The following is a 15522-nucleotide window of genomic DNA, read 5'->3' as shown; positions in this document are numbered from 1 at the left end:
GAATGCTATATTTATATATGAAAATAAAGGTCAAACCGGTTCTGTTTATGTTAACGTTGTAGTGTAAACGCACTGGATTAAATAAGATCGATCGAGATCGATCTTGCTTGTGCGATGTAAACGTGAACTTGGTTGAGTTCAATATCGTAGCAGCTACGTAGTGCTACGTAGATTTTGACTATTGAACGTGTAGCTATAGACTATTTGTTACATAGATATTGATAGCAGCTACGTAGCTGCTACGATATTGAACTCAACACTGGTCAAATAAAGATCGATTCAATTTCGTTGCCAGTGTAAACTGGGTCTTAGTCGGCACAATATGGATGTTCAAAAATGTAATGTTTCAAGCCAAAATCAATTGTATTTGTTTTATATATATTAAAAAACAACTATAGTCATGATCGTTGTGTATGCACTAAACGTTTTATAAAGCTGAATATTTACAAATAACTTTTTAACTACACACAGTTAAAGTATAATATCTTTTGTTGTGCTCTCGATTTTATTTTTATCTATCTATTTTTATTATTCTCACAATGTATAATTATCAAATAAGATCTAATAACGAAGTGACTTTTAACAGCTTGGACATAAGGAATTTTCAACCACCTAGAAGCAGTATAACATTAGCTTCAGAGAGCGACTTACAGTGGAAAGCAACAAATATAGCACTGGAAATTGATGGAAAGTTTCACTACAAATACAAAAAAGGAATGTAAGAAACTTATCTGGTAATACAATTGGACCGTAGTTTTTGCTAAAATTGGTTAGCTTACTTTAAAGAAAATATCAGACGGATTAATTCTAAGTATTCTATAAATAGCTAATGGTTAATCATTGCGCAAATTCTAAGGAGAATACTACCAAACATCAGCTTTTCTACTCATTTTCTAGATGACTACAATATTACATGTATATGCTTACTTCACAAAGAAACATTGCTGCCTTATAAACATAAAGAGATGTTGTATGATTGCCTATGAGACAACAATCCACAAAAGTTTAAATAAAGTGGATGTAAGCAATACAAGACAACCATAGAGCTTTCAGCAATGACAAAAACCCGTACCGCATAGTGTGCTATAAAAGGGCAAAAGTACAAAAAACATCTAACAAATACACATATTTTGTATTAATGACAATAATAATAAAAAAATATATATAAATGTTCCAACAATTTCATTAATATTTATTGGAAAAGAAATGCGAATTTATTTTTATGATGAAAATAGAAAAAAAACTTATAGTTTAAAATAAACTATAATAAGGGTAATTCAATGTGTTTTTTTTTTTCAATCAGAGCAAAAGCAAAAACAACACAAACATTGAACAGACAGGCTACTTTTATAAGTAGAAACTAACATTTGTTGAAAAGTCAAAGAGAAGATCACCCATTGTATATCAGTTTTGCTTAATCTGAATATATCAATGATAAACTAGCGTTTGATGGTAAACCTCATCAAACTTTCCTCGTGGAAATACTGATTATTGACTGTGATAGACATCACTCGGCAAATGTACTTATGAGTGACTAAAGTGCTTGTGTTTGTTTTATATTATAGCATTAGGTGGTCTGGTGGTGGAAGTGTCAACGTTAAGTTTTCTGATATCTCATTCAGTGTTGGAGTCAATTTAGGTAAGAATTTTATGTAACATTGTTTCGAAGCTGTCTCATTAACCTATTTATGTTATTTAACATCTCCCTACTTGTATTGATATTTGTATTTACACAAATGGACTTTCATATAAACATGTGGAGATGTGGTTTACTTGTCAATGGGAAAACTAACCAACAATGATTCCATATTGCTCATCTTAGTATGTGTAGGATGTATAAAACATATACGTGATAAACAAGAATTTTGGGATATGATGGATTGGAAAGGGGTCATGAGTATATTGATATTAAACTTTGGTTTAACATATTAAGCAGTATCGTTTAATCCCTTTCTTTATAGACATGTTTTTCCGACGTAGTCGATATAGTTTCGGTTTGTGCCCTTTGACTTAAGGACGCTTAACTATGGCAACAGAATACGCATGCTCGAAAATCCTTTCTGTGATTGGACAAAATGCTGTCATGGATTGGTGATTTGGGTGTGTTTGAAAAAACGTCTCGTTAATTATATCGTGATGGAAAGCAAGTGAAAAACTATAAATATTTGAACTAGATCTTACAAAGATTTATATTTTTATTAAAATAATTGTTTCTCAAATAGCTCTTTGCATCCATGACAGCTGTTTATTCGGGACAATTATATAATTTTTAATGTAAACTTTGTTGTACGAACGTACATGACTTTTAGAACGCACCTATGCATGTGAGATTTCCGCGGGGTTTTGGTGAATGTAAACAGAAAGGTACGAGGACCGAGAATACTGAACACAAACAGAAAAAAAACGTTATTTAAATGGTAAATCACTTATTTAAATATAATCGGAATATTCACAAAACAATTTGTAACGTTTTTTAGTTGGTAATTCATTGATTTTTAGATAGTTAGAGCATTGTTGTTTAAAAGATGAAGGTAGTGAACGGGCGATGCCACCAAGGACAAATTGTGTCAAACTATGCAGGTTTTCAGTGCACTGCAATCGCCTTCTTGTAGGTCCTGCATCATCGCATTAAGTCATTGTGCTTCTGAAGGTTATCGAAATGATAGTTTTAAACATACACTCAAATTTAAATACGTCGGATATCTTTTTTAAAGATAGTTCTTGTTTTTTATTAATAATTTGTAACTGTGCATAAGTTTATATATTTCACCTTGTATAAGGTCGCGTGCCATGCATGTGATGAAAGAAAAATCTCAATTCTCACATGCTACCGTTATATAACTTAAGTATTGATTCTTATGTTGTATATCAGGTGTTGATGGTAGCGGAAAGCCAACAATAAAAGCTGGCAAATGTTATTAGGTCTTTCCACTGTTCTGTGGAAAGACCTATTGTTTTTCTTCTGATTATTTTTTTTTTTTTTTTTCTTCCGCCTAATTTTCTTCTTGCGATAAACATTTGTTTCGCAATATGTCGCTTAGATATTTGGTATATGATATCGAACAGTTTATGCGCTTTTGAAATTTACCCTGCGTAAACGAATACTTTTCTTTGTATGAGTTATCTCCCCAAACACTGTTTTCCTTGTTAGCGCATCTCCTTCGCAACCGTAAAATATTATGACAAATTTATTTTACAAAATTGCTCGTTATATCCTTCGCATGATTTGTCCTATTTTGACCGAAGAGATTTGAACGCTCCATATGAGAGTTATTTCCCCTTATGCATTTGATATAAGTGATATGTATTTCTATCTTGTAAACCATAAGTGCTAGAGACCAAGGATCTTTTGATTTAAGGTCCTTGGTCCAAAAAAATAAAAATTAGGTCAAGGTCAAAGGTCAAGGTCATATTCTAATTTTTGAATTTGGCTTATTTCCACTAATTCCCAGAAACCGTATAAGATATTGACATATTATTTTTTCTAAATTGTTAGTTGCGACATGTCGTAACACATAACTTTTGATTGCAAGAGTACGTTAAACGTAAAAGTGAGTTTTCTCCCCTCTTGTATTTAAAAAAACGCGTTTGGTGATATAACTGATTAACCAAATATTATTAAGACCTATGGTCTTTTGATTTGAGGTCCTTGGTTTATGACCTTGAAATTGATCTCAAGGTCATAGATTAATTTGACGTTCTAGTTTTTGACCTTTGCTTTCAGCTCATATGTATACATGATATAGCCATGAGACTTTTGGCAAAAGGTATCAAACCATTTAACCTTGAAAAAAACAACCGGAAGTGACCTTGTGTAAACCGGAAGTAGCTTTTTTTGTACTTTATTAATAAAAAAGTATATAGAACCAGATCATTTTGGAATCAGTGTCAATTAAATATTCAAATATTATCGGAAGTAACATTTTTCAAACCGGAAGTAACAAATTATCTCCCTTATTTAAAAAAATATTGTATAGAAACCATATATTTCTGGAATCAGCGTACAATAACCTATCAGTTGACGATTGAAATGACATTTTAAACTTAATTTTACAACTTTCATATTAAAATACATTATTTTCAATGGAAAGACCTTCAATTGTTCTCTGAACAATTGGTTTTTAATTATTATTATTATTATTACAAGGCATTTTTATAGCGCATTATATAAAAATACAATTACTCTAAGCGCTTTACATGTTAAAACAAAAGTACACAAGTTCGTACATACACGAAATTACAAAGTTAAACATATACCGAAATATGTATAAAGCATTCATCAAATCAACTGTAAAAAGTTAAGACTACAGCAACTTGGTAAAAAATGACTTAAAAGAATTATTAATGAATAAGTAAAAATTTGAATAACTAAAAATTTGAATAACTAAATATTTCTAAAATTTGCTGAATTTTGTATTTAAAAATAAGTTACTAAAATATTCCAGCTTGTAAAAATATACAAACGTTATATAGAAATATACAGAAACACATAAAATCAGAATAAAATGTACACAATATTAAAAATCACCATCAGTCAAATACAACCAATCACAGTTCCAGGTTTAACTTATGAGCGATCCACAAATGCAACTTTGAATAGATGCGTCTTTAGTCCTTTCTTAAATAGTTCTAGCGATTGTTCATTTCGAAGATTTGTTGGAAGGCTATTCCACAGAGTCCCGGCCGAAACATCGAACCTCCGTTCACCATACATTTTGGTCCGTGCATTTTTTGGTATCTCAATTAATGAAGCATTTTCAGATCGCAACGGTCGTGCTGGTTTGTAAAAATGTATTAGATCACTAAGATACGAAGGTGCAAGTCCATGCAAGGCTTTGAATGCGTAAAGCAACAGTTTGTACTGGCATCGGAATTTGAATGGTAGCCAATGAAGAGTCATAAGTGTTGGAGTTATATGTTCGAACTTCTTTTTGCGGGTCACTAGTCTGGCAGCTGTGTTCTGAACACGTTGATGTTTGGATAGACTCGAGGCATTCACACCATACATCAAAGCATTACCGTAATCAAGTCGCGACGTAACAAGAGAGCACACAAGAGTTTTGCAAGCGTCCTCCGTTATAAAGGATCGAATACGTCCTATGTTACGAATCTGATGGAAACAGGATTTGATAATTGCATTTGTCTGTTGCTGCATGTTGAGGGTTTCATCGAGAAAAACTCCAAGATTTCGAACACAGGTAGATTCACCTAGTATAGTTCCGTCACAATTCAGTTGTAACTTACTTAGACTTTTGACTTTGTGTTTTGGAGCAAAAACAATCAATTCAGTCTTGTCCTGATTTAACTTCAACATATTTGTACACATCCAAATTTTGATATCTTCCAAACAAGCTTCTAGGCGCTCGGTAATGTCATCCCAGTTATCTAATGGCTTGATGACTTGGTAAATTTGCGTATCATCCGCATAACAGTGGTATGCCATGCCATGCTTCTTACATATTTCACTAACCGGGTACGAAAACATGGAGTAAAGTCTCGGTCCAAGCACGGAACCCTGTGGGACGCCATATTTCAGAACCATATTGTCAGAGTGAACAGATCCAATAGAGACACATTGCGACCTATTAGCCAAGTATGAACGAAGCCACGACAAGGCTGTTCCAGATATACCAAAAGTATACTGTAGACGATCGAATAGAATGTCGTGATCGATCATGTTGAACGCTGCTGAGAGATCCAACATCAGTAATATTACACAAGAGTTGTTGTCGAGTGCGTATGTAATGTCATGATGAACACGGATCAGTGCTGTTTCAGTTGAATGTCCGGTGCGATATGCTGACTGCATATCGTCATGTAAAGAGTTCAACATGATATGAGATCCAAATCTCGTGTCAACAACTCTCTCGACAACTTTGGATATAAATGGCAAGTTTGACACTGGGCGGTAATTCTTGTTCTTGCGATAGTGGTCCAGTCAAAGTAAAGTTTAGAGGAGGTTTGGCTTGGATATACAATTTGTTCTCTGGAAAGGTTGGAAAAATTATTGCCAGTCAGTTTCAGAGTAAAGTAAGTACAAAACTGCAATCGATGCATATATTTTGCTGATACATCAATAGGAACTACATTGATAATTGACTTCAAATAGATCTAAAAGTTAGATTAAAATATTACAGGTTACTGCCGTGAACTGACCTCAAAAAAACTTTAGCGACTCTTTAGTACGTATGACTTGGGGTATTGATCTGCTCGTGTATTTTTCTGTTACAATGAGGCTAGCTATATAAAAATTGTACCATTTAAGACACTTCTGTATAATAAACATTAACTGCTACATGTAACAATTTTGTAGATGTGTGGTATAATACAAGATCTGATCGACAAGAATGTACAAGAAAGTCTATCGACTATAAAAGGTAACATTTTTTATGCAGATATTGATTCAATGTCAATATCTAGTGGTGCTATCCACAATGACAGGCAGTTAATATCGTAAAAAAAAAGAGATGTTATCATGGGATATATGTAAACCAAGGATTTGTAAAGTAAGATCCTTGTGTCAACGAAACAGCAACCCAATACCAAAACGACCGTGCAGGCTTATCTAAAAAAATGTCCACATTAAATTTCAGTTGCACTCGAATAAAAAAAAATGATAACCAATGTACATGTAATAGCGACGACCAAGAGCATAATAAAAAAAAAAGATGTGGTATGATTGCCAATGAGGCAACTATCCACAAAAGACCAAAATGACACAGACATTAACAAGTATAGGTCACCGTACGGCCTTCAACAATGAGCAAAGCCCATACCGCATAGTCAGCTATAAAAGGCCCCAATAAGACAATGTAAAACAATTCAAACAAGAAAACTAACGGCCTTATTTATGTAAACAAAAATGAACGAAAAACAAATATGTAACACATAAACAAACGATAAACACTGAATTTACAGGCTCCTAACTTGGGACAGGCACATACATAAATAATGTTGAGGGGTTAAACATGTTAGCGGGATCCCAACCCTCCCCTAACCTGGGATAGTGGTACATGTATAACAGTACAACATAAGAACGAACTATAAAAATCAGTTGAAAAAGCTAGGTTTAACTCATTAGATAGAGACAAATACATGGCCGGGTACTTATACATCCCGACACAAAAAGATACAATGAACAGATCTGAGAGTACTCGCAGTTATCTGATAGCTAGTTCTATAATCATATACAACGATTTTATATTTATAATATGGTCAATATTCCAGTCTTGAAAAACATCATTCTATCGTCACATTGAAAATGTTTTCGAAACTTGCCATTGGATATAAATAAAATCAAATAGCGGCTAAAAGCCCGTTTGAGTCAAACAAGGATAAGGAGCGAGATTTTCGACAGCAATTGGAAAGCGAGTTAATGCTGGATAGGGATATAATTTTACCTTGTAACATGCCACCTGTGGGTTTTAAAGAAGTGTCATCTACGAATCGTTCAATTCAAGACGCATTATATTTAACTTTCTTATTTAAACAAGTTGCATATGACTGCATATTTATACATCGCTTACAACCATTCCTCTTAGGCATGTCAGAGTATACGCTGCTTGATAGGAACAGTCAAGGGATCTTGCACATATTTTATTACCACCATCAACTCTTATGAATATGCATCTCATGTTAGTTTTAACATATATTTCACATTGTCTTTTTATTTATAGTGGAGGTACAGCTTGGAGAATTCCTAACATTGGACTATAGACTTCTTGCAGCACCAACTGTTACTTCTGAATATTACGAAGCTGATTTGAAAGTAAATCTTATAATAATTAATGTTTTCAAACCAATTGTCAAGAAATGGTAAAACAAAGTGCAGTAAGGAACTATTGTTTTTTTTTATAAACACAAAAGGGGACACGATAGGCAAAGAAAAATAAAATAAAAAAAGTAAAATAAAATATAGAACATCATTACTTACAGAAGAAGAACACAAACATAAGTATACAAATAATAAAAATGGTATATTTAGCAGCAAGCAGCAAGCCCCTTAAAAACACAAGAGCTTTATTAGTTAAATACTAAAATAAAAAAACAAAGATCACGATAGATGCAGTATCACCACATTTTGAGAAGAGATAATTTTTACGTAATTCGTATTATTTTTTTAACACATGAAGAATTATGTATTTATTTTTTGATTCGCAAAGGCATGCAAGGAAATAAAGTTGGCTGGTAGAAAACTGACACTATACAGCACTTTTCATCTGTTTTCTATATCAGGATGTGATGTTTGTTATGAAATCCTGTTAGTGAACTTACTTGCTTGATTTATAATTCAAATTTATTTTTTTTCGATTTTAGGGAGAAATATTTTGGAAAAGTGATAAGTTTTTGACAAAAAAAACGTTTTCACCGCCTGCCATGGCAACCATCACAGACAACAAGAAGATGGTGTATATCACACTATCAGAATATATCTTTAATACAATGACCTACCAGGCACACAAACACAACATGCTGGTGTTTAACCTGACTTCACAGAACGTACGTATTGAAATTGTTTCTTGGATTTGATATCAAACTGACAGTGTGTTTATGTCATGGTATGGTTTGGTTTTTTAAATGTATTTTGGTTATACATGCATTCATTTAAATTGTCACCAACTTATTGCTAAGAATTAATATGACAATAAACATTTGATCAAAGGTGGTACCTAACACTACAGGGAGATAAATCTGTAAAATCAGCTAAACGTTTTAATTACGTTGCGTTGTTAAAGGAAAAAATATCAAGCTTCTCATTGATCAAAATAAGTGTTTGTCAAACTGCTATATAACCAGTGTAATTTTTCTGATAAAACGGTTGGTTCAATTTTTTTGAAATTTTTATATTTTTGTCAAAAGGTTAAAGTAAAGACTTTGTCAAAATTTTATAAAATTAAATTAAATTAAATTAGCCAAATTAATGTTAGTGAAGGTGTTGGGTACCACCTTAAATTGAATTATAAATTATTGGCGACAGTAGTTAACCTATGATCACAATTTTCAAATCGATTAAGAAAATACAAATCAAGGTAATACACACAAACAGAGAGAAACCAATGCGAGTAAATAAAGTAAAAGTATCTGCTTCACATTCATCACCCGCCATAAAAATTCGAACTCAAATCCAATTTGCTTGAAAAGAAGTCTGTCCTTTTATAACGTATATCGTGTAAGTTGTGGTGTAGTGATCTTCTATTATTATTACGTGACATTTAATATCTTTGCTTGTCTCTCTACTCTCAACTGTTTGAATTTGACTACACTTAACAGTGCATTGATACAGAAAAACATCTTTAGAATATTCATTTTCATGTTATTTTATACACTTTGTGATTAATACTGACATTTCTGTGCAGATGTAATGTGTACTTTGAATGTTTGTGAAAATTAATATGTTTGCAATTTTTATTTCACATGTTTTCGTGCTTGAAGCTTATTATTCAGTGTGTTTCGTGCACACGGATAAAAATGCAACTTGAAAGCGGTTCCTTTATTTTGTCTTCACTGTGAAATTGGAAATTTGCCTTTTGTCTGTTCAACTAATCCCATCTTTACGACCGTCTTCAATAAATGGTATTTATTAGTGATAATTAGAGTTCCTCAATTATCCAAATCAAATGTAGTTGTGTTCATGTTCATGTTCTCTGAAAATCTATCCCAGTAAAGACTACAAAGAAAAATACAAAGAAGTTTGAATTTGAATTTCAAGAAGTCAAAAACTACAAATTTTGACAGTGTACGATTCATAAGTTTGTTATTAAAAATTCGCTTTTCAGATTAAATCAAAAAATGACGCACTTAACACAACCTGTACGGACATTTGTATTGGTAAACTTATTCCACAGGTAAGCTACAAATCAATACGATTAAAATTTTCTTCAGAAACTTTTTTCCCTAAAAAATGTACCATGTAAAATGAAATGTGACTATGCCGTAACAGTGTTATTAGTAGACAAAGTAATTCAATCCTCACACTATTTAAAATGGGGTTTAGCAAGTTAGCAATATCCTTTAACTCTACTTTCCGCTATATAGATGATGTTTTTTCACTAAACAATTCAAAATTTGGTGACTATGTGGAACGCATCTATCCAATCGAACTAGAGATAAAGGATACTACAGATACAATTAAGTGGGCTTCATATCTTGACTTACATCTAGAAATTGACAATGAGGGTCGGTTGAAAACAAAACTTTACGACAAACGAGATGATTTCAGCTTTCCAATTGTGAACTTTCCATTTCTAAGTAGCAACATTCCAGCAGCACCTGCAAACGGGGTATATATCTCCCAATTGATACGATATTCCCGTGCTTGCATTTCTTATCATGATTTTCTTGATAGAGGTTTGCTGCTCACCAGGAAGCTATTAAACCAAGAGTTCCAAATAGTGAAGTTGAAATCATCCCTTCGTAAATTTTACGGACGCCATCACGAGTTGGTTGACCGTTATGGAATAACCGTTTCACAAATGATATCGCATATGTTCCTTACGTCGTAACTACAATCCCCTTCCCTTTCATGAATATGACCTACCGAATTAGACTATTTACCGGATTTGTAATCACATAAGCAACACGACGGGTGCCATATGTGGAGCAGGATCTGCTTACCCTTCCGGAGCACCTGAGATCACCCCTAGTTTTTGGTGGGGTTCGTGTTGTTTATTCTTTAGTTTTCTATGTTGTGTCGTGTGTACTATTGTTTTTCTGTTTGTCTTTTTCATTTTTAGCCATGGAGTTGTCAGTTTGTTTTAGATTTATGAGTTTGACTGTCCCTTTGGTATCTTTCGTCCCTCTTTTATAAGGCGGGAAAAAGATTTCTCCGGATTATTCATATAAACTTGAAAAGAAAAATTGAAAGATCAGCTGAGGCAGATTGTTATAGAAATATGATTATTTCCAAATATTTTAGTGGAAGTTTTCTTCAGATTTGTTTTCTTTATTGCGGAGAAATTATAATGAAGTTTACCTTTTTTTCTAGGAACAACAATTAATAAGGATAATTCAAAATCAAATGTAGCAAACACCCTTCGTTCCCTGTAGCACAAAAAATAATTCTTTATGAGACCTCATCAACTGAATTATCGCGATTGACGGTTGAAATTCAGGTTCTTTCAAAAGAATCAGTTGTAGAAAAGTGCATTGACGTTATTTCGCCAAATGATATATTGCTGCCTTTTAATGATCAAATAATAGATAAAATATCATAAAGTCATTTGGTAGAACGATTGCAAACAGTAACACGTCAGCAGTGTTGCAAGCTGATAAATTGCTAATACTGTGATAAATCAATTGAGCTGTCGACATAATTCATTTTAAAAAGCAAAAACATTATTTTTTAAGTATTACAATATCTTTTTTTTTTCTGAAATCCAAAACATAATTGTCATTTTTTTTAAAGTAAGAGCTTAAACAAATATTATTGTCGGTTGTCGTTGTTTGTTATATGTTTTCCTTTTGTTAATTGTCAAATGTATCACATGCTTTTCCACTGCAGATCGAGATATCATTTCCTAACAGTAAAGTAGAGCTCCACATGAAAAGTTCAAAACCACCGGTAACCAGTATTACTGATGGTAATTTAGGGGTTGCAGCACAAGGAGACATCGATTTGTATGCTAGAAAACCAGACAAAACTTTGCATCATTTGTTCCAAATTGCTGGGGTAATTATAATATTTATATACAGTTTACAATTCTTAAAAGTTAATCTAAACTATCTCATTCATATTTGATTTTACGACCTTGTCTGCTAAATTCAGTATTATTCATAAGATTATTGAAATGCCACATGTTCTATGCAAATTATCAACAACGATCAATAATAAATATACCACTGTTGTTACTGTTAATCCTTATTTTGTTCCCTCTCGTTAGCAATGACTTAATACGTTTACACTTTTAAAAAGTGTAAAATATAAGTTTACAAGCGTGTTAATTTTGCTCATTGTATGATTTTAATCATTGAATTTACTAAAAAAATCATTGACGATTTTTTTTTTTATATCATTATGATAATTACTTATTAGCTTATTATTATTCAGACTGGGTCTATAGCTGTAAAACTAACGATAAATGAAACAGTCATACATGAATCTGTAGAGGATATGAAGAATGTAGTAGCTTATTAAATATGGTTTAACTTTATTCTACAAATTACATTATTCTCTGAGTAGGTATTTGTTGTTGGGTTGTTGTTGCATTGTTGTATTGACAAAAAGAAAACAATTATATAACGTGGTCATGATTATGTTTAAATTTAATTTTTGTGTCACTTGACAGTCATACTATTAATACATAGACGTAAACGAAATACAGATTTTTACATTTTACAAAGAGCAACCAAAGTCATGGTTGGGAGGTAGAAGAGAACACCGGAGCAATGAGAATTTCACGTCAAATATATGCCAAGAACACGTTTTTTATGACTAATGATGAAGTAATCATAATCAGGGAAATACCGTATGAATTAGACCATATGAACTACAGTGTAATGCAGGTACAGCTGGTTGTCGTCAGACACAAAAAATGAAACTTTTACAATGGGAAAATGAAGTTATATCTTTTGACGGAAATATAAGTTTTTAATCTACCCTAGCTATAGAATTTAGGCGAATTTCAAGGAATTCAGCAGGTCTTTGTTATCTGTGCTATAATTATACGGTACCAACTTTTAAATGATATTCTGAAAGACTTCACTGACAAAGCGTTGGTCTACAATGGGTAATTCAATTCATAAATATCTGAATAATTGTTTGCTGCTTTAAGTACAGTTTAAATTATATTAAGTATAGTCAGTATAAATACAAAGGGATTCACGAAACTGTTAGAATTGAATGACGGGCTGGATATTTGATTCCGCTAGTGACAAAATGTTTGCCTTGCATTATACCACCTACGTAGATCTACCCCAAATAAAAGTTTGTGCAAGAGTTCTTTTGCGTGCAGATAGCTTGTCGTCACATTGCCTGCATGTATACTTGGCATAGGACTAAATGTCTACATGCTAATCAGACAGTGAAACGTGTACGGTTGCCTTCTTTACACGAAGCACGTCTTACCGGATAATAAAGAAATGGCCGTATGTCTATATCCAGGCAATCGTTAGGGCTTGTTACTTTATGGAAAAAAAAACTTTTTGACAAATCAATTATATTTCATTAACATGTTAAGGTGAAGATCAAACGGCGATCGCAGGTGCTCTGGAAGTGTTGACAGATTCTGCTAAAATAAAAATTAAAAAAATGTTAGCTATTTGTAGTATAATCATAATATATTCTATATTAATCATTGTCTCATTCAAATTTAAATTTTGGAGGGTTTCTACTAAATTAAATTTCGTTTTGATTTCATAGTATTTATATTCTTATACATGTTATACAAGACATATACATACTCATATAATGATGACCTAAAAGAATGAATGGACATAGTCCATAATAATGTAGCTTTATCAAACACTTGTGCATCTGTCTATCATGAATATGATTATAAATTTTTAAACCTACTACTAGTATGTTTTTTTTTATCTATTTCTTATCTTTTTGTTCCTTTCAGAATTAAGTTGAACGTTTCAAAGTCTTCAATTGGACCTGTAAATGTAAGTTATATAATGATATGCATAAGTTGACTTATTAGGTACATGGATTTAGTATATTAAAGAATACAACTCTATTAATCTGTTACGGTTGTTCTATTAAAGGTCAACATGTCCTTTCAACGAAACCATTCTCGCTCCTTCATGCGATTCCCCAAGTGTTTGTTGATCTTGCTTCAATTTGTATCTTTTAATGGATGTACACGATTCAAATATTGGAAAAGCACTGTAAAATAACAAAAATACCGAACTCCGAGGAAAATTCCAACGGAAAGTCCGTAATCAAATGGCTAAATCAAAAAATCAAACACATCAAACGAACTGATAACAACGTTCATATTCCTGACATGATACAGACATTTTCTAATGTGGAATATGGTGGATCGAACCTTGTTTTATCTAGCTAACTTAACCTCTCAGTTGTATGACAGTCGCATAAATTTCGATTATATTGACAATTGCATTACTTGTATTTTACTTCTATTTCTGACACTCTTTTAAACGGTCGAGCATATAGTCAATATTAGTTTTATTCAAAACAGTTTGTATCAACATTAATCATTTGTGACAGAAAAGAGCATTACAGTTCCTTGTAGACAGTGCAATTAAAACAACAATAACACCCATGTTAAATGGTGAGTAGAAGATATTGATGTGTCATTAGAAATATCGTTATATAACAATATACAATATTAGTAAGTACAGTAATTCCATCCACATCACCATCCTACACTTTAACTTTCCATCAACGTACTAAAATCTAAAAACATAAAGCAAAAACAAACACATAAACAAAACAAAAATAAGAATAAATAAAAAAACCAAAAACTCTGTTTTTTTAAAGTGACATCAGATAGGTGTAACTTTGCAAAAGACAGAAAAAACAGCTTTTGTTCAATTGTGAGGAGTTGTCTACTGTTCAGGTAAATACCATGATATTTTAATGTGGATGTATAACTTATCGTATAATATATATCTGGCCTGTCGTCAGGTTTTTCTTGTTTTAATACGTTTGAATTCTTTTCGCAAGACAATCTTTTGGTCAATATTAATTGTATGTTGTATTGAACTGATTATTACTACTAAGTGAAAGAATTAATTAAAAAATCATTTGATTTATTATCAAAAAATAAAAAGATAAAACGGTGGTACACCAATGAAAAAATCCATACTACGAGCTTCTGAAAGAAAGCACAAAGACTTGTACATGTATTATCTGTAAAATAAACTTGAAACTCGACAATTCTTTATGTACTACTAGTATTTCTTTCCATATCAAAGAGATATGCATGGAACCCAAAATATATAACAATGTTCTATTTTATACTCGAATATGTAGATATATTTCACTGGTAACAGGTCATCATGGTTAATTTTTGTAATATGTTAATTAAAGAAAACATGCATTAACGGTTTATCCTTACATAAACTAACGGGATTTTTGTATTATGTCTTGTTTAAAGTTTTTGAAAATTTACTCTTTTTTTTTCTTTTCAGATCTTGGAACCAAAGGTTTCCCAATGCCATCGACAGATAATTTAAAATTGAACCAGTTTGATTTAAACTTTTACAGGTAAACAAATTCGCAGCTTAACAAAAATTTGACTTAGGCATAAAGAGCAACCGTAAAAGACTTTGCCTTCAGTAACTTTTTAAATAAATTGATAAAATTGTTATTTTAATTTCCAGTAGAGATGACTACAATTAAATTGAAATTTGAAAGTACAATAATATGATTGATATGATCAAGCAAATGGTTTGAAGATATGATAAGGGATGACAGAACTCAAATACTCGAGCAAGCAAAATACATAACCGAACAGTAAAACATTGGAAGAAAACTTTGCAATTGGTAATCGATAGCTTGCTCGATATGGTAAACAGTAAAAATGACATTTAATGGCTCTTCAATACACGAGTTAG

The 15522-nt window shown here is 32.1% G+C and overlaps 1 protein-coding gene and 1 long non-coding RNA gene across 2 annotated transcripts; both read left to right on the top strand.

Annotated features, from left to right (window-relative positions):
• The first annotated feature begins 583 nt into the window (after nucleotides 1–583).
• Nucleotides 584–2920, top strand: LOC143079910 (uncharacterized). The gene is made up of 3 exons (XR_012979534.1): nucleotides 584–718; nucleotides 1566–1639; nucleotides 2873–2920. It is a non-coding gene; the product is annotated as an uncharacterized LOC143079910 (long non-coding RNA).
• A 3002-nt stretch (nucleotides 2921–5922) lies between these two features.
• LOC143078618 (lipopolysaccharide-binding protein-like) lies at nucleotides 5923–13565 on the top strand. Its single transcript, XM_076253471.1, has 5 exons — nucleotides 5923–6030; nucleotides 6314–6377; nucleotides 7677–7768; nucleotides 8317–8499; nucleotides 13560–13565. The coding sequence occupies exons 2-5, from the start codon at nucleotides 6314–6316 to the stop codon at nucleotides 13563–13565; spliced, it is 345 nt and encodes a 114-aa protein (XP_076109586.1). The 5' UTR covers nucleotides 5923–6030.
• The last annotated feature ends 1957 nt before the right edge of the window (nucleotides 13566–15522 follow it).

This window comes from Mytilus galloprovincialis, chromosome 6 (assembly GCF_965363235.1).
Source record: "Mytilus galloprovincialis chromosome 6, xbMytGall1.hap1.1, whole genome shotgun sequence".
Classification (NCBI taxonomy): domain Eukaryota; kingdom Metazoa; phylum Mollusca; class Bivalvia; order Mytilida; family Mytilidae; genus Mytilus; species Mytilus galloprovincialis.
This window is presented reverse-complemented; position numbering and strand designations above follow the sequence as displayed.